This window comes from Alosa pseudoharengus, unplaced genomic scaffold (genome assembly GCF_046254945.1).
Source record: "Alosa pseudoharengus isolate Yale_2024_CS ecotype anadromous, Long Island Sound unplaced genomic scaffold, YU_APseudo_1.1 YU_APseudo_1.1_scf_11, whole genome shotgun sequence".
NCBI lineage: Eukaryota > Metazoa > Chordata > Actinopteri > Clupeiformes > Clupeidae > Alosa > Alosa pseudoharengus.
The window spans coordinates 20,724,850-20,743,961 of NW_027468576.1; the positions used below are offsets into that span (position 1 = coordinate 20,724,850).

At 45.6% G+C, this 19,112-nt stretch overlaps 1 protein-coding gene across 1 annotated transcript in view; it reads left to right on the forward strand.

Moving 5' to 3' along the window:
- The first annotated feature begins 3,691 nt into the window (after positions 1-3,691).
- Positions 3,692-19,112, forward strand: part of arid3a (AT-rich interactive domain 3A) — a 20,686-nt gene continuing 5,265 nt past the window's right edge. Inside the window, exons 1-6 of the mRNA XM_076278374.1 lie at positions 3,692-4,134; positions 4,470-4,752; positions 15,502-15,574; positions 16,346-16,529; positions 17,178-17,425; positions 18,245-18,541. Coding sequence (XP_076134489.1) covers positions 3,776-4,134; positions 4,470-4,752; positions 15,502-15,574; positions 16,346-16,529; positions 17,178-17,425; positions 18,245-18,541 — 1,444 coding nt within the window. The 5' untranslated portion in view covers positions 3,692-3,775. The remainder of the gene's footprint in view (positions 4,135-4,469; positions 4,753-15,501; positions 15,575-16,345; positions 16,530-17,177; positions 17,426-18,244; positions 18,542-19,112) is intronic.

Sequence of the window (19,112 nt, forward strand, 5' to 3'; positions counted from 1 at the left end):
TAGTGAAGACTGGCGAGAGAGCGAGACCGCGAGACCGGAAGGGAGATGGAGAAAAAAGAGGTGGTATTTAGGGTCAGTTGCTTAATATCCACTTTCTCTTCTTCCTTAATACCTTCTCTTTTTCTGCTGCTGTGCAAGTTCAGCTGAGTCCGCATGTGACATGATTGCGTAATTTAATCGTATAAGGCATATCTCATCATCTACTGGTTTAGTGCATAAGGCCCAACAATAGTGAAATGCTGACAATCAACACTGACTTAATGAGTTAAGCACTTGCAGATGCACACAAGGACAGTGGCGGACACAGCGGAGGTGAAGTTGTTCTCATTGTATTACAGTATTAATCCATATGGAGTCTTACTGTAGTGCCTAAAAGACTACACAAACGTCCCCTACGCCTCTTGCACGCCTCTTGCACACTTGCACATTTTGTCTGTTGACAAAATTGGATGCTAAGAGTTGATCAAATTGGCTTTAGGGTTTAAAACAATATATGACATGCTTTCTCTTTCCTGTCTGGAAATATGGGTTGTCATAGAAATAGACATGACCACTACTTGCATACCTCAAAAGGGAAACCTTTGGGTGTATAACCAGGGAGACAGTTGATGTGGAACTGCAGTGAAAAGGGTGACTATATGAGATTATGTGGAGATTCGCCTGTGGCGCTGGAGCTAATCAGATTCTTCATAGCCATGTAATCATGATTTCCACACAGAAAGTGCGTAACTCCACAGAACCCCACAGCAGTGGATGTCTGAGTCACAGGCATTTCTAGCACATGCCCAATAATGATGGCATTTCTTTTATCGGCGGGTGGGGGTGATACAGCGGCCATTTTATTGGGTCTCATTTTCAGGATTGCAATTTTACTTCTACCGCTGAAGATTGTCTCAGCCAATTATTTTCCAGCCTTTTTACTGCCACTAAATTGAGTCTCTTTTGCTCTCGAGTGTCACAGACCTCGAATTGCTTTTGTGCTCTGCTTTTGAGTCTGTGGCTTTTGAAGAATTCTTTAGAATGCCTGTGACATCATATCCTGTCTCCTTTGAGGTTAGATTGGGGTGGTGGTTCGGTGTGTGTGTGAGGGGGGGCAAGGTATTTGTAGGTGCAAACATCAAGAAAAGCAACAGTGAGCAACATTGTTAGTGACGCACTTGTCTGTCCATTTTCCTTGGTGTGCACAACTATATTGATATTCATGCTCATCGACCTTGACTGTTCTATGAATTGTTCTATGATTTGTTTTGTCTTGACGCATCATTGTTAATTCTCTCCATGGTTTTGTCATACAATGAGTCCAAAGGGTTTGATGCAAAGATACGAGAGCTTTTGTTTTGATGAATGCATTGGTGTGGAGTTGCTCTCTTGTTCTAAAATGTATGTGAATTCTTTATTTCTCTTTTTCTTTTTTTTTCTCTCTCTCTCCCTCTTTATCACTTTGGAATTAGACCCCTTAGCGCGGTGCTTATCTCACTGTCATGTTTGTTCAGACCTTGCGATCTTCAGCTCTCACCCCACCCGCAGACACCCTGTAGTGGTGCTGGGACTGGGAGGGGTGGATTGGGGGCGGGGGGTTAACCCATTAGCTCTCATCATTCCCCACTCATCCTGCATTTAACGTAAGCCCCCCATCCTGTTCTACAACCCCCCCACCCCCCACCCCCACCCCTACCCCTATCCCAAAAGACCCATAATGTCCTCCTCAAAATCTTGTATCTCTCAGCTAGCATACGCTTTCTGCAGCGAAGAGTAAGGGCCTCTGGTGATCACCGTTCTGACAAGTCACCCAGTCGCCAAATGTAGTCCAGTGTCTGCGCTGACCCTTTTGGCGCTTTCCAACAGCTGCTGGTCCAGACATGGAATGATCACGGTCCTGCACCAAATTGGATGGAAAATTTCACATTTCCAAAAATAGCACTGGATCGGTCTTGCAGTCTGTAACACCTGCCTGTAGTTGAGTAAATGTCTATGATATATGTATATGTATCATGTCCATTTACAAAACACTAAAGACAGATTCAGTGTATTATATAGACTCCTGTAGCTATATATAGCCAGTCATTAGAAGCTGGCCATTTTTGAACCAGATTAGTTTGTAAATTAGATTTTATCCTTGTCACTGCCAAATTAAATTATTTCTATTTGCGTTAACATTAAATCAACCTTGTTAGATAGCACATGAGTGCTTGGGGTGTTCATCTACACATATAAACAAACAAACTTACACACTCAGAGAAGAGACCCTACAACTGAAACTGTGAATACCCGCTGTCGAATGTATGTAACCGTGGGCCGGCCTGCACACCCACGCACAAAGTGAAAACATACCTTTAGATGTACTTGTGTATTCATTTCAGATCCTCTTTTTGTCTGTACCAGAAAGTGACACACAGGTATATCAGAATGTGTCAGCTCACACTCATACACAAAGTTTCTTCCTCTTTACGTCAGAAATGTGAATGAAACTTTACATATAGACAGACATAGACAACACTAAAAAAAAGGTCTTATCACTGCTTTAATCCTTCAGAGGAACGTACTGTATAGATTGGTAGAGGCACATAATGTGGTTTCCCGCTCATTTTCTCATAACCCTCTTCATTTGAAGCAGACCTTATCTCTAGCCTGACCTACTTAGCACAGGCAATAAAAAAAAAAAAAAACAGAGCTCTTTTCTCTGTAGTTAAGAACACCAACAACAAACAGCAGTAACCGCCTTTTTTTGATATGCGGACTCCATTCGTGTTTGTGTGGTAGGCGAGAGAGGTAGAATTGTCCACCTGTGAATAGATTCAGAGTGAAACCAGTCAGCAGCCATTGTCATGGAAATGGATATTGGTTATGAGAGTCATGAGATGTGACGGAGAGGATTTCCCTCCCCGTGAATTTAGCCCCTGGAGCCCTACCGGTTTACAGTAATACTTGAGGTTGATGGGTATTGCATTTGTAACATCCCCTGAGATTCTGTAGAAAGCCGTTTGGACCCGTCAGACCACATGTAATGGAAGCTGGTTTTTAAGGAAATTAATCATGAGTGAACCAGAGTGCAACTGAACCGAACTGTCAGTGACGCATTCTTCATCAAATCATATCTACACTTGTATACTTTCAAAATCAAAATCTCTCTTTCTCTCCCTCCCTCCTTCTCATACCATGTCACTCATACTCTCTCCCTCTTTTGTGTGTGTGTGTGTGTGTGTGTGTGTGTGTGTGTGTGTGTGTGTGTGTGTGTGTGTGTGTGTGTGTAGGCCTTGCTAGTGTTTGGTGCGGTGTCTGACGTAGGGGGACTCGTCCGTCCAGGTGTGGCTCACTGATCGGCCTGCTGGGAGATTGGAGCTGCTGCACACCTGTCAGGGGTCAGAGGGGGCCGCCAGCTGAGCGGGGGTGGAGAGACGCTGTCCGACTTGCCCTTCACGGGAGGAAGGGAGGGGGACCCAGACAGACAGACGGCGGGAGCGGTCATGTGTCATTGTCCCCGCTAGGACTCGGAAAGTTTTATTGAAATTAATCCAATTTAGATTTCACTTTTTAATCCCTCGAGCGTTCATAAACCTAAGCAAAACAGGGAAACCCTTACCACATTCATCATCATCGTCATCATCACCACCTTAGCCTACAAAAGCCTTAAAACGCCTTAAACCCTTTCTCTGCTTGAGGAAGGACCAGTGAAGGAAAGAACCCCCCCCCCCCCCCCATTCCTTTTGCTCTCTCTCCCCACGCTGCCTATCCCCCTCCACCCCCAGCCTCCAGCCCCCAGCGCCTCGACCTGGAGATGAAGCTCCAGGCCGTGATGGAGAACCTGCACAGGCAGCAGAGAGCCAAGTTGCTGATGGAGTTGGAGCAGCAGAAGCAGCAGCAGGCTGCTCAGAACCAAGGACAGCTTGACCGCGGTGGCGGAGGGACCGCCGCCGGCACAGACGAGGAGCGCATGGGCAGCCCGGCTGCCGAATCGGAGCACGCCCAGATGGCGGCGCTGGCGGCCATGCGTGCAGCAGCAGCCGGGCTGCAGAGACAGGCGGACAGTCCCATGTCGGAGCGCAGCAGTGTCTGTGACGAAGAGGACGAGGATGATGACGAAGAAGTGGAGGAGCCCTACAAGGACATGATGGGTTCAGAGGAAGAAGAGCAGCTGTAAGAGGTTTTTTTGTCTATCTATTTCTTGTTTGTTTTATTATGAAAAAAAAACTTGAGTGAAATACTTAATACAGCGTGAAAAAAAACGATGCAGCCAACAGCTAGAGCAGCCAGGCATCTACAATGCTACACTCTGGGGGCATGATTTTAAAGATGCCCCCAAAGTGTAGCACTGTAGCTGCCTGGCTGCTTCGTTTTTTTTTTTGTACCGACAGTACTCTGTGACCTCGAGAAACTGAGTTCTGTGAAAACAGTAATGTACAACCTCAAAACAAAAGCTGTACAACACTTGCTAATCGCCTCCCATGTCAATGCTTCTCTCTGCCCTTCAGAAAGCAGAAGTGGGACGAGGATGACTTTGAGGGGGAAATGGAAGAGGACTATGATGACGACCTCGCCGACGAAGGCCTGCCCACAGGCCGTGAGGCCATCACCCCCGGCAAGGGCATCCTGCTCCTGCCGCACCGCCAGATGCACCCCCACTCCCAGCTGCTGAAGCCGCGGGCGGCCCCAGAGCAAGAGCCCCGTGGGGCCGCTCTGCCCATGCACGCCTCACAGGGCGTACTGGTCCCCCAGGACCATGCCGACTGGACGTATGAGGAGCAGTTTCGTCAGGTAGGACGCCGAGGGCTGTGACCCCTTTTTTTATTTGAATCAGGTCTGACACAGTTAGGTCCAGTCGCCAGTGTCACTGGTCTCAGCGTAAGGTGTGTGTGTGTGTGTGTGTGTGTGTGTGTGTGTGTGTGTGTGTGTGTGTCAGTAATAACAGGGCCCCTGCTATGCCTATTAAAACCTATCCCAGTAGAATTGGTTTGATTTGCTTCTTTTGTCTTTTAATTAAGTACAACTTGCCCAACTGATTCGGGTTTTTAGGCATATGTGGGAAAAGGGATAACGTTTTTCTGTACTCCAAAGAAAATGTTTGCTGACTCTGGGTCTGTTTCTCTGGGGTCCAGTTCTTTAAGGCTAAATATGGAACAGTATATGCTGATTCTGTCAACTTCTTGTTTTTCGTATCTGACATACTGCACACCTTGGCCATCCTGAATCGTCTCTGCCAGACAGGGAGTGTGCGTTCCCTGAGAATGTCAGTTTGTTTCTGTCTTCTTTTCTTTTTTGATCTGTGCATGTGATTTGGCTTAATGCCACTATTTACATAGAAAGTCAAATGGGCTGTCTGAACACACGATACACTCTGATGTTATCAGAGTACAGACGCCACTCCAAGTTGTGTCATTGTCACTTTTATGATGATGAAGATGTTTGTTCAGAGGACAATGTAATGGCAGGGGTTTCCACATTTGATTGAGCTTCATCTCTGAGAGAATGTCTGGTGCCACTGAATCTGTCTGTCTCTGTTTCTTTCTCTCTCTCCCTCTCTTTCCTTCTCCCACTCTCTCTCTCTCTATCGCTCTCTCTCTCTGCCTCTTTCTCTCTCTCTGTGATTAAATGGTGGCCTAAATGTTCACCACACCCTGACTAAAAATGATTCCAATTGTTCGTCACAAGCCAAAGAGGCTGATAATTTTGCAATTGTTTTTCACATCAGTGACAGTAAATGGTGAGGGATGAGGCCCCTTGTTTGGCAGGCCGTTGAGCCTGTTCACCCACACCCATGACATACCACCACCACCACCACCACCCCTCTCAGTTACTGTGGGCAGCATAGACCACAGATGCAGTGTCAGTCCAGTGCTCTTGGACATGCCCATTGGACAGCAGCTTGATAAAGTCTCATCTCGTCTTACTCACATTCCCTGACTCTCCAGTTTACGCTCACCCCTTCATCCACATGTGTGTGGCCCCAAAGATGATCTACGACAAGTCAGGTGGGGGTTTTATGAGATGGCTACCGCTGTTGATTTGTTTGTTTGTTGCCCATACGTATTTGGTCCTTCTCAAGGATGTCAATTAACATGTCTTTCTCACAAATCCTGGTGTCCCGAGATACAAGGAAGTCTGAGATCATTTGATTAGTCAAGGAAATGCAGTATTTGCCTAGGTACCCCTTGTACCGATACCTCTGAAGGGAGTCATAGTTGGCAGTTATGTAATCAAACATGCCAGTTCCTTGTCCGTTAAGATAATGTTACACAATCATCCGCTAATGTCAGGCTGATTGCATCATATGAGTGGCCTTCAGCCCCAGCTTTTGATAGTAATGGCAGGAAGACAATCTTTTTTTTCTTTCTTTCTTAAAATATTTGTTATTCTGTGCTTTGCAACCACTGTCAGTTTGTATTTATATGCAAGTATTGAGCTTGCACCAGAGAAATCCCTTTATTTCCCCACACTCTGGGGAAACCGGAGCCTGCCAGGAAAGGGTTAAGGCTGAGCAGTTTATTTTAGGCAGGTGGGTGTAGGCAGTTGGAATGTGCCTGGGGCGAGTGATAATCTGACCACTCTGGACGCAGACCCCTCGTAGAAAGTGCCGTGCCTCTCTATCTGTTGCTGTCAGTTGGAAGCCTTCCAAACCGAAAGTGGGAACACACACTCACTCTCTCACTCTCTGGCCCACTCCCCTCCTCTCACTCACTCACTCACTCACTCACTCACTCACTCTCTGGCCCACTCCCCTCCTCTCACTCACTCACTCTCTCTCTCTCTGGCCCACTCCCCTCCTCTCTCTCTCTCTCTCTCTTTTTCTCTCTCTCTCTCTCTCTGTCACACTCACACTCACTCACACGCTCATTCTCTGATCCATTCCCATCCTCTTTCACACACACACACACACACACCCACACACACACACACACACACACAATTGAATCTTGAATTTCAGGTGAGCAGAAAACAGCATTAAAGCACTAAATACCAGTGTCCCCCTCCCCAAGTTGTCGTCCAGCCTCTGGCTGTCTGAAGAGGAAAACTTGTTTCACCTCTTGCAATGCAGAGTGGGGAAAGGCCAAACTAAATAAAGTCCCCATGTGCTACAGTGTGTTTCTAATTTAGATGTGACTATTAATTAATCAAATGTCGAGGCACGTTGCCAGTGGCCCCAGATAGTTTTATCAGCCACAGGCAGGCGTGGGACGCAAAGAAAAATAGCGTGGAGGATTTATTGGGTGATATCAAAATGAAACAGCAGTGGATTAATGAAAAAGAAATGGCACAGATTTCACTCTTGCATGTCTGATTGAGTCATGTTTGCTTAGGTTTTTCAGGACAAGTCTTTGCGAGATAAACACAACCACAACTAAGATGTACACTGCAAAAAGTAAAATGTTCTTGTCTGGGCCAACATCAGGACAGCATGAGAATGTGTAGTTTTCAGAGATCCTTTGCTTAACAGTCTGGGGAAAATCAGTGGCGTATTTTATTACAAGAGCTCAAATGTCAGTATAGCGCCCTATCGGGGTTTGGTGGGGAGGGGAGGTCAAACAAGTTATATTGCCAACAGAACTGGACGGACCACCATTTACAGCTTCAGGAGGTTTCTTTTCTCCCCTCCCCAGCAGTAGATCCTCTTCTGTTTGTGTTGGATTATAGCTCTCATATTACAATTTTTTTAAACTATTATCTAAGTGGTTTTCATCAAATTGTCTTCATCTTTTATGGTCAGGAACTTACATATTTTCATTGTTTTGACCACAGTTGTTTATCGCAAATAAAAAGGCTTAAAAAGATATATACATAAAAATAAACAAAAGGAAGTAGAATAGAGAGAGAGAGAGAGAGAGAGAGAGAGAGAGAGTCTTTTGAAGTCCCTGCTTGCATTTTTTTCTATCTTTCAAAGTCCAGGCCAGGAGGGCAGATGGGCTGCAGATGGACAGTAAAGCAGACATCTCTTTAAAAATTCAGCACGCTGCTGCTCTGGCCCCACTGCGTCCTGGGGAACCTGCATTAAAGATTGATTTCCACAGGCCAGACTGCCACAGGCACTAGTGGGGTCACTCTGGACCTGATAGAAAAAGACTTTAGTGTGATTTCTCAGGGGGGCTCTTTGGCCACTCAGTAGTAAGTAGCAGGGAGTTCAGAGACGAGACATGAGGAATCCTCACACAACCAACCCTATTGCTGGCCATTTAGATCCTTCAAAGCAGATTCCAATGCTATCTGTGTGTTTATATTTGACACATAAATCTATGCCTAACAGATGCTGTTTGCGATGCAAGTTTTGCTGTTGGCATCTAACAGTGGGTTATTGAATGTCTGTCATCACAAGATCTGTCACTGGAAAATCATTGGAGAGAAGAGCAATGTCTATGTGACGATTACAGTTAACTCTTGTATTAGTTGTATTTGACTCAAACATTTCCTCACTATACATAAATTCAGGTTTCCAAAGATACTATTTACCTCAAATTAGCATGCAAATTATAATGTGCATGTCGATTTGTATCTGTATTAGTTGGTAATCTCATCAGTAAAAACATCCATGGCATTGGATTAGCTGTGTTTTCCACTCCTGTGCCGTTCGGGCGATGAGTGGTGTGGGGGCTGGCAGGTGGCCTGCTCTTCTTTTCATTTGTCATTGTGACATGATGTATCCATTTATGGGGATTACCTCAAACAAATATCCTCGGCCAGCGGCCGGCCACTCCCGCTGGGGGTTCGCTCTGTACAGCAGCGCCTTACAGCCCGGCACCAAAGCCAGCTGCTGGCAGTGCATTGTGCATTTAGTCACACTCCGGTAGTTTCCTCGGCCTGTTTGCGCCATGGTTTGTCATTGCAATTGGGTCTTTTTTCTTGTGTTTTCTTGTTCCCTTTTTTATCACAAACTCAGCCAACATTCAGGCATGTTGGTTTTGAGCTGGTTGGTGGATTTGCATGTTGAGGATTAGTGATATTGTGACTAAAATTATATATTTCACACCCGGTTGGCAACTTTTTTTCTGCTTAAGGGAGCGAGTCGGTTGGTTTCGGGTGAGGCCCCTTAAGTAGGGCAAATTTGAGATTCACTATTCTCAACCTATTCTGCCGGCTTGGTCATGCAGACCAGAGACAAACCCACAGATGTCTCGTTATGCTCTTTCACATAAAGAGAACGAAATGAAAAGACTGCAATAAAAAGGTGGAGACACGTGGAGAGGGGGAGAAATGGCTGGTCATGGCTTACTCACACAATGTGGAGAGGGACTTGATGTTTATAAAAGGGGATGTGAAGGGGCGGGGGGGGGGGTTAGGTTTAGAGTGGACGGAGAAAACCTGGGGCGGGGTGAGGGGGGGTGGGGGTCAGACTTTGAAGAGAAGCCAAGCTGTGCGCCACGCGCCAAGGCGGCCCTTGGCTGAAAGGCAAGGAGTCGCAAGACCAGCACATGTTTGCTTGCTGGCTGCTCTGAGCTGATGTCAGAGTAGAGGAGCCAGGGGGATTCTGGAACTTGGCAGGCACTCAATATGGCGCCGAAGGGGAGGAGACAGCATGCGCGTGGTGGGGAAGCGGGGAGAGGGGAAGCGGCAGGAATGTAAACAAAGATTGCATAAAGACCTAGGCCAGCAGTTTTTAAAAAAAAAATCTTTTCCTGTTTCTGTCTACTGTACGCCAAGTCTTTTTACTTGAAAAATGTAAGTGGTGTGTTTATGTTTTGAAGCAGCTTATTTAGATGAGCTTCTCATGTCAGAGGACTGCTTTATTAAATGTAAAGAAAAACAGAATGTACGGAGAATCGTTTAGTTAGAAATCAGTGTTTTAAAATGAAGTTATTGTTTTAAAGTCACAGGATTATTTAGCAAAGAGCCTGGATCTTTACAATTCCCTGCAAATGTCTTTTCTTCTATCTATGATCTTTTCAGTACCCTTGCCTGAAGGATCGCATTGATTTTAGTGTAAACAGGCAAAGGCCATGTGTAATGTTTTGGCAGAACATGTGTTGTGATGTGGGCTGTAGTATGTCAGTAAGCTGGCAGCAGTGTCGTGTCTCTTGGACACCTCACCCTGTCAGGCCACTTGGCACTTAACCCCCACACTCTTCCCAGACACTCCCCACTCCATCTGACCCCCCCAGATGCACCTCTGCCACCCCCCTGCCCCAGAATCCTAATGGAGGAGTGTTGTAAGGAAGCGCCGGGCTCCAGCCACCACCTCTTACTCACAGAGGACAACGGAGGGGGAGGACATGTGACAAGGCATGGACAAATCAGAGGTCACCAGGGGTTAAACACTCACTGTGCCCTTATTGATCAGGCAGGGCAGCAAGGGGCTGTCACACAGAGGCCCAATGAAGGAAGTGTGTGTGTGTGTGTGTGTGTGTGTGAGAGAGTGACTGTTAACATGTGTGTGCATAAGCAGGGCAATGTAACTAGAGCCATGCAAAGAGGATTCATCTATCCTAAGTGTCAACCCAGTCACCCACACCCCACCCACACCAACACCAAAACCTTCCTCCCCCTTCTCTTGTGTCTTGTTGAACAAACTCACTCCTTGCCTGACAAAGCACAGGTCTCGCTCTTCTCCCTGCCAGACACAACAGTCCTCCCTTTCACCCCAGATTTGACAGCCAGGGGTATCTGTTAGTGATGCACCGATATGTAACAGCTTAACATTGGTATCAGCCAATATCAGCGTTGTTTACTCGACTATCAGCCAATTATATGACATTTAGAGATGCCAGTGGTCGAATTTTATTCTTTTATGCAATTCTGCGCCAGCTAAATGTTGTGTTGTGCACATTCAGAGGTGCTATGACTGGCTGAAACACTTGAAAATGGTTGTTATTTTTTATATAATTGATATTTTTGTTTCCCTGCCAGTAAAGGGTATAATTAACAACATAAACAAACAAATAAAACAATATTGTCCCCAGTGTCTCTCCGTCGGCAGAGGGGCCTTCTGGCTTCAGCTCATTGCCCTGTAGGCACCAGTCCTGCAGATATAATGATGATGATGATGATGATAAAATGTTTTATTTAGTGCCTTTCTCAAACCCAAAGTTGCTCTCAGCTCTACATAGCAAAGCAATACTACGGTACAACAGTAGCAATAACTACATAACATGACTGACAAGGAAGACGGCATACAAACAACCAATATGTGTCGTTTGTTGCTCCTTGCCAGCATAAGGAATTTCATTCACGGGTGTCCACGTTGCCATGGCGATGGCAAAGGCGGTTCGCCGCAATTATTAACCATCAAGAACATCACATGCCGGCTAATTAGATTAGCCTTTTCCCAAATTGATCACAGTTTGGATGTCAGTGCATTCCATTTTTTTGCATTTCAGTCTATATTTCCTATGACGCAGGTTGAGGTATTGTTTTCAAAAGGGTCCGATTTTGTTTTTTTCCTCTCTTTAATTCCTTTAATCCAGGCAAATTAATCCAACAAGCACACTGACTGACTACTTCAAATATTGATCTGCCAGCACACAGTGAAGGCATTGTTTGTCTGTCATTTTGTACAGAGATGGAATTTGGTTCTCTCACTTTCTGTGCATGTGACCTATTTGATTTTGCACAGACATGTTTCCAAGTGCCCTACCCCCCTTCAGGACACAAATCCAGATTTTTTTAAACCTTTTTTTACCATGATGTAGCCATAGATGCTGTAATTTTCTTTTTGATTTCTTGGTGGGTTTTGTTTGTCTGGAGACATTTGTATACCTCATAGTTGGTGGATACTGTTTGCTCTACTTTGTTGCAGTGCTCTATTTTCCATCTAGTTTTTGCATCTAGTTAGTAAGTATCTTTCCAGTTTAACTGTCTTCATTGTTTTCAATTATGTTGATCTATGGTATATTTGGAATTCCGTTCGTGTTGTGTGAAGCACCACGGAAATGTAGGTCACTATGGTCCCTTAGACTACCATTGGCATCTCCCGAGATGAGGCCCTGGGGCCAGATCCAAATGAATGCCTAGATAGTCACCCAAACCTCAGCCCCCTGTGTGCCTATCTACCACACAAAAGGATTTGGTCTCACTCATCTCTAATCCTGCATGACATCTGACATACAGCCATTGAATTAGGAATCGGAGGTTGAGAAGGCAGGAATTTCACCAAGAAGCACGGGGGTGGGGGAGGCGTTTTGTCGTAACATGCAGACCTGGATGTTTCAGACTCTTTTTCTTTATTTTAAGCCAGTTGTGGCAGTCTGTGGCCAAGGGCACCCTAGCAGCTGCTTTAGTTTGTTTTTATATGAATACTACCTAATAGAATAGTCTTCATCTCTTCATCTGGTGAATTGTGTTCTAGTGAGAGCAAATTAATAGGTTGCAGTTACACTGTTGCTGATATGGTGGTGATCTGACTTGAGTTTGGTAGTGATTTTTTGTTAGATCAAGGTGCACGTGTGGCAGAGCTATTTGTGGTTTGCTTCCTGATTTCTCTGTCTGTGCTTGCAGTGGTATCACAATCTCTGAGGAAGTGTCAACATGGTCAGCAGAAAAGGCTTGTTTCTTGTTTTACGTGACTTGGGTTTAAATCATTGCGAAAGAATGACCTGAGCTTTGTGTATTTTCAGATATAAATGTTTACAGTTATTGCCTAATGCCCACACTTACTTATAACTTATACTTGTCATAATCATCATTACTGATACTACACGCTACCTTATGTGATAATGTTCAGCTTGCCACTCCCATTCTAGGCCTATATCATGTGGCTATGTTTAAGTCCCACCCAATCCAGAGCCCTCATGTTGAGCCCCCCACCAGAGAGAGAGAGAGAGAGAGAGAGAGAGAGAGAGAGAGCACTCCAGGCAGAAAAATTTAACAATCTTCAGCAACAAGATGTTGTTTGCGTGTGGGAACTAGGAAAACGATATGCCTACTTTGAACTACGGGTGCTCAAGGGGAGAGCGTCAGTGGAAGTTAAAGAGAAAAACGATTTTCATTCAAATAAATCAAAGTCAAATACGAATAAATCGATTTATCGCCCAGCCTTAGACCACAGTAGCCTAGGCTATAGACTGGTGTGTGATGCCATATGATTACCACTATTTTATGTTGCATTATAGCTCTTGCAGTGTTGGTTTCTTTAAACGCCTGCTGCAGAAATAGCAGGACATAATGAAATGCTTGTGGGGCGGGCACTGCCTTTGATGTGCAGGGCTGCGGGTGCAGAGATGCAGCAGAGTGGCGTAAGTGCGTGAGGGTCCTTCAACCGCCAAGTCCCGAAACTAAACTTGGGCCAGAGCAACAAAGACACATGGAGACGGGAAACTAAAAAGAACTCCATAGCAACTAAAAGAAGAAGCAAAAACAGCTCATATATGTTTCATAAGTGTTTTTTTTTTTTTTTGGTCAAGGTAATAGCTGGAAGCTAGTTTGTTCAAGGTTTGTGTGTGTATTTGTGTTTGTGTGTGTGTGTGTTTCTTCTTCTCCTGCCATTTCATTTATTGCAAGGAGACACCCTATCAGTGTGTGCCTTAGATTTTACTAGATGTAAAAACCTTTGGCACTCCCCGCCCTTTGTCAGATAAACAGATGTTCTGCTGAAGTTGTAGTGGTGGGGGTGGGGGCATTTGGGGGTTGGAGTGGTTCTATGTGCGGGCATTGGTTTTGAGTGTACTATGTGGAGTTTGGGGGATCTTGAGAAAAGGATGCAGCTGCATCCAGCAATAAGACCAAAGGGGCCCGTGAGGGGGAGGCCCATACTATGAAAGACGAGGGGGTAGTATTGGTTGGTTCCGCTGTACCATATGAGAAAACCGTTAACCATTTAAAAGGTGTGTGTGTGTGTGTGTGTGTGTGTGTGTGTGTGTGTGTGTGTGTGTGTGTGTGTGTGCATTCTGTGCTCGCAAAAGCAAGACCCCTTTCTCCTCACAGAGTGGGTGGTACATCCATAGCACTCTGCTGCTGCCTCTGTTGTGCCTTAATGCTGTGTTACCAACTGTGCCATTCAATCAACCTGTAACCTGAACCACACATCCCCACACACTCACACACACCCATACCTCATTCTCTACCACTGTCCCCACCCACACTCATCGGCTGAGAAACCCCCCCCCCCCCCCCCCCCCCCCCCATCACAATTGTCCGCCCTGCCTTTTGATCCGCCCTGGGAAGAAACAATGTCACCAAAAAAAAGACAGAAAATAATCCCTTAAACTCTCCAGACAAATTAGCGGTGGTGCCAGACCGTTGCAATTTAACACAGAGGCCTCCATCAGTGTCTCTGGTGCTGGTGGCGGCACTTGTGTGCTCCGGCTCTGCCCAGAAGAATGGGGCAGGATAGCCACTGGAATGCAGGGGAAAAGGAAGGGCTAGATTGTGCTGCTGTGGGGAGTGGAGAGGAAGGGGAAAAGCCAGGAGACCATTGGAGAGATCCATTAGAAACTTCTCTGTGTGTGTGTGTGTGTGTGTGTGTGTGTGTGTGTGTGTGTGTGTGTGTGTGTGAATGTCCATTTGAAAAGGAAGAGAGAGGGAGAGACTGAGGGGAGCCATTTCAAAGATTTATAGTGTGTCCCTCCTTGAAAATGCATCCTGTAATTAAGCCTCTACTTGCCTCCAGCCTCGCCACCCTCCCCCACACACACACACACACACACACACACACATCCCCCCACATCTCTGATAATAAGATCTTAGACTCACTCAGCGTCACTAATGAGCACTAAACAGCCAAAGAGAAAATGGGGAGCTTGTGGACCAGAGTGAAAACCATGGATAAGAAGGGAAGTGGGGTGGGGTATTTGTGGAGGCTGTAGAGAGGGCCTAAGTTTACTTTCCTGAAAGCCAACGTCCCCCAACTCTGTCATTTCACTGCCTCTGTGTTCCCAAGAGGCATAATGATTAACAGCCTTTCATATCAATTTCTCTGGGAAAAAAACTGGACATGGGATGGGGGGTGGAGAGGGAGAGAAAGAGAAAAGGAGAGAGGGGGGGGGGGAGAGAGAGAGAGCATGTGTCAGAAAAAATGGAGAGAGGGGACAGTATATAAGGAGTTGGTTAATGTTTGTGAAATGTGCAGTCTCTTCTGTGTCTTGTAACATTTTCTGGGAAATTTCCAGTTTCAAAGTCCAAATGGTTTTTGGTCTTGGTCTTTTCCAAGTTCTGTATGAGGAAAAACTGTTTTGATTCTATTTGTAAGACCACATTTGGACTTTTAGTCTCACTATGCAATTTATAGGGTGTGTGTGTGGGGGGGAGGGGGTCATATCCTTCTCTGGGAGGTTTGAACATGTGTTTGCACAAAATGGCAGCTGGACTACCTCAAGATTCTGTTCCATACAGTCTTTCACTATAGTCCCCCTTCCCATGAAATCTCTGTGTGTGTCTTTGCACTTTTGCTCTTTCTGTTACACACTCTCTCTCTCTCTCTCTCTCTCTCTCTCTCTCTCTCTCTCTCTCTCTCTCTCAATGTCTCACACGTTAAGCTAACTAAAAGTATAATTCATTGTGGTGCCAATACATTCAGTTATTTTTTTTGTTTTTGTTTTGTTCTCCTGCCTAATTACACCCCCCCTCTCTCTTTCTCTTCCACTGCAGCTGTATGAATTGGACGGAGACCCCAAACGCAAGGAGTTTTTGGATGACCTGTTTAGCTTCATGCAGAAGCGAGGTACGTAGCCACCATTTCACAGGTGGGTCCCCATTAATCCCCTGGCCACTCACAAACACTAGCTCGGATTACCCTGATTGCTTGATTGTGCTGCCCAGTATCTGCCCCAATGGATTCTGGGAGTGATCACAGAGATCGCCTGTTCACAAACGTGAAACACACGCAACACCCGGCCCACATCTTGTTGGACATGTAAATACAATTCTCAGCTTTCACCTCGATGGGTAGATCTTTATTCATCTCTGGGATGATTGCTTTATGGTCTCGCCAACTCTGGCTGTTCACACAGTGTGTGTGTGTGCTAAAATAGATTGCCAGTATATCTGAGCATATGAAAGTCACATGGTTTTTTGTTTAGGTTGCTGCCATATCTGATTACATCAAAACATTGCCCAGTGCATGTGAGAGGAACATTTTTCCCTCCACCCTTTTTTTCTTTTCTAAGACATTGCATGAGTTATTTGCTCTATCCTGGGCGATAATCAATTTTGACGTTGTGATGTTTTGAAGGAATTTTGTTTTGAGACGCTCCCTTTTGAAGTATTCACATCTTAAGTCCATATGAGTGCTGGGTCAGGCAATCCTGCCCCCTAGGGGTGAGATTTGCCCAGACATTTGGTCACAGTTTTAGGATGGAAAGCATCAGGACCTGGTTTGTCTACCTTTGGTGTTTCTACAATATCGTCTGAAATATCAACCTGAATGAATAAGAATTGAAGGCAGTTAATGTCATTCATTATTTGTTGCTCTCTCCACCCTCCCACACTGCAGGAACACCAGTCAACCGTATCCCCATCATGGCTAAGCAAGTGCTTGACCTATACATGCTGTATCAGCTGGTGACAGAGAAGGGTGGCCTCGTGGAGGTCATCAACAAGAAGCTGTGGAGGGAGATTACCAAAGGACTCAACCTGCCTACCTCAATCACCAGTGCTGCTTTCACCCTCAGGACACAGTGAGTGGCAGTGACTGTGCACTCTGTGACTCAGCTAGCTAGCGCTCGCTAGCAATCAGTGAACGAACACAAAACAGCCAACATTCCCAACCTTTTGTTGTGCCACTTTCAGTTTCAGTATAGGACTTTGTGTAGTGTTACTTCAGAAGTCTCAGTGTGAAGATTAGGAGTGAATTGGGTCATACTGATTTCAAGAGATGAGAACATGTGGAGGATGTCTTGTGGTTAGCCACTGCCAACTGTCTGATGCTTAGAGATGGCATGAACAGGAAGGTGCAGCTTAATTTACCCCTGTTGCTGTGTTCACCCAAGGCTGCGATAGAGGATGAGTAACAACTCTCCAGACATCGACTACCTTTTACTGACTCTGCCTCACACAACACTCTTAACTCTCTGGGTTTGGCAGCTGGCTCTCTGAGGAATTCCTTCAGTGAGACATATTAAGATGTTTAAAACATATAAAAGCCTAAAAAGAAAATCGTAGACACTCAAGTGGCCTTCATACGAGACATTTTGTACCTCTGAACCAGCTAAAGATACTTGTGCATGACCTGCAATGTGTGTCCTATTAAAATGCATCTACTGTGAAAAAAGTAGGTGTAAAAAAATCAATCTGGACTGATGCCCTAATTGTCCTTGTTGCCATAGATACATGAAGTACCTTTACCCTTATGAATGTGATAAGCGGGGGCTGAGCAATCCCAACGAGCTCCAGGCAGCCATCGACAGCAACCGGCGAGAGGGCCGGCGGCAGAGCTTCGGCAGCTCTCTCTTCACCTACTCGCCCAACGGCACGCCCACCATGCTCTCCTCCCCCAAGCTCTCCATGTCCAGCATGGGCATGGGAATGGGCACCAACGGCGCAACAATGACGCCCATCCAGAAAGTCAAGAAAGGTTAGTCGTTTTTGTGTTCATTTTTGTCCCTCTCAAATGATATTTACATTAGTTATTATCTGTTGGCTTTAGTATGAATGAAAGGCTTTGTTCTTCATTAAATGAATAGCATGTTTGGTCTGTGGAATCTACCACCAAAACCATCTGAAACCGCCTCTTGGCATTATTTCAAGTTGGCTCTCACTCCTGTGCTTTTTTGCTTTTTTTCAGTCTTTTTCTCCTTTTTGTTAACGTTTTCATCTTGATGGGTAGATGCATTTGCAGTAAGCCTCGTCCTTCCGGTGTGTTGGTGCAATTGAAGCTTAAATGCAGTTTTGTTTGTAGACATTTTGTGAGATACTCAAAGAATACTGTGAACTCCAAGTTGTATGTTTCAGATTTCTTTCATAATGAACACTATGTATCAATACCTCACTACAATGACTAATATCTGAGTCATGAAATCATAAGGCTTTTCTTGTCATTGAAAGATAAGTTATTCAAGTTACTTTCAAAATGTCAGCCTCATGGGAGTGTTATGTGATTCTCTCTCAAGGTTTATTTATCTGAGGATATTGCCTGTCTTGAGGAATTTATGGATAAGAGGAAGCTCTTTGAAAAATTATTTTTGTTGAACATTGCTTGCCATGAACTTGAGTGAATCTCTGAAATAAGCTTTCTTGTGCCCCTAAATGCAATGACAGTCACGTGTCTGAACAGACCAGCAGGCCTGTAGGTGTTTCTTAGTGGGTGACGTGATTGTAGATAAAGTTGACTCATCTCTCTGCTTCCTCCCTCCACCTTCTCACCCTTACCTCTCTCCCCACCTCCTCACTGCAGAGGACGAGGCCGTGCAGCCCCTGTCTGCAGCCGGACGGCTCCCGGGAGCTCTGTCCGGCCACTCTGTGTTGGCGGCCCAGGCGGCGGCGGTGCAGACGGCTGCCGCGCAGGCGGCCATGGTGGCACAGGTGGCGGCGCTGGAGCAGCTGCGGGACAAACTGGAGGCGGGCGAGCCGCCGGAGAAGAAGATGGCGCTGCCCGCCGAGGAGCACCAGCGGCTGTTGCAGAGGGCCCTGCAGCACAACCTGCTGGCCATGACCGCACAGATGCCCATGAACATCCGCATCAACAGCCAGGGTGGGTGGGGGTGGCGAACACACACACACACACACACACATTTTTGACAAATCCTGACATTATCGCTCATTTCTGACCTGCTTCACCTGTGACTAATCTCATTTACTGACAGGATTGACAGGTTTTTACATGGTAAATGTTGCTCCATAAATGAACAGCAGATATGTTTTCCATTTTTGAGTTTCCTGTAAATACATGGACTATGCAGTACACATGTGAGGTTCGGTACTGGAAAATCACTCTATGTGGTGACGCCCCAGAATGTGAGAACCTTATTTCTCTACAATGTATTGTCTTCATGGGAACTCTTCCATGAGAAAGAGACAGACTGAGACTGAGAGCATCTCAGAAAAACGGCAAGCACAACTGATCTACCTGAGGGGAAATGTCATTCACACGTTCACGTTCTTCCATTCATATGTTTTCTGTGATCACTGCACGTGGGGGAACCCCTCCTTGGCCTCAACATTTGCACTTCTATTATTTGCTCTGCAGGAGGTGTAGTAATAGTAGCAGTAGTAGTAGTATTATTGAGTCATGGGATTTTGTCCCCTGAACATGACTGAAAATG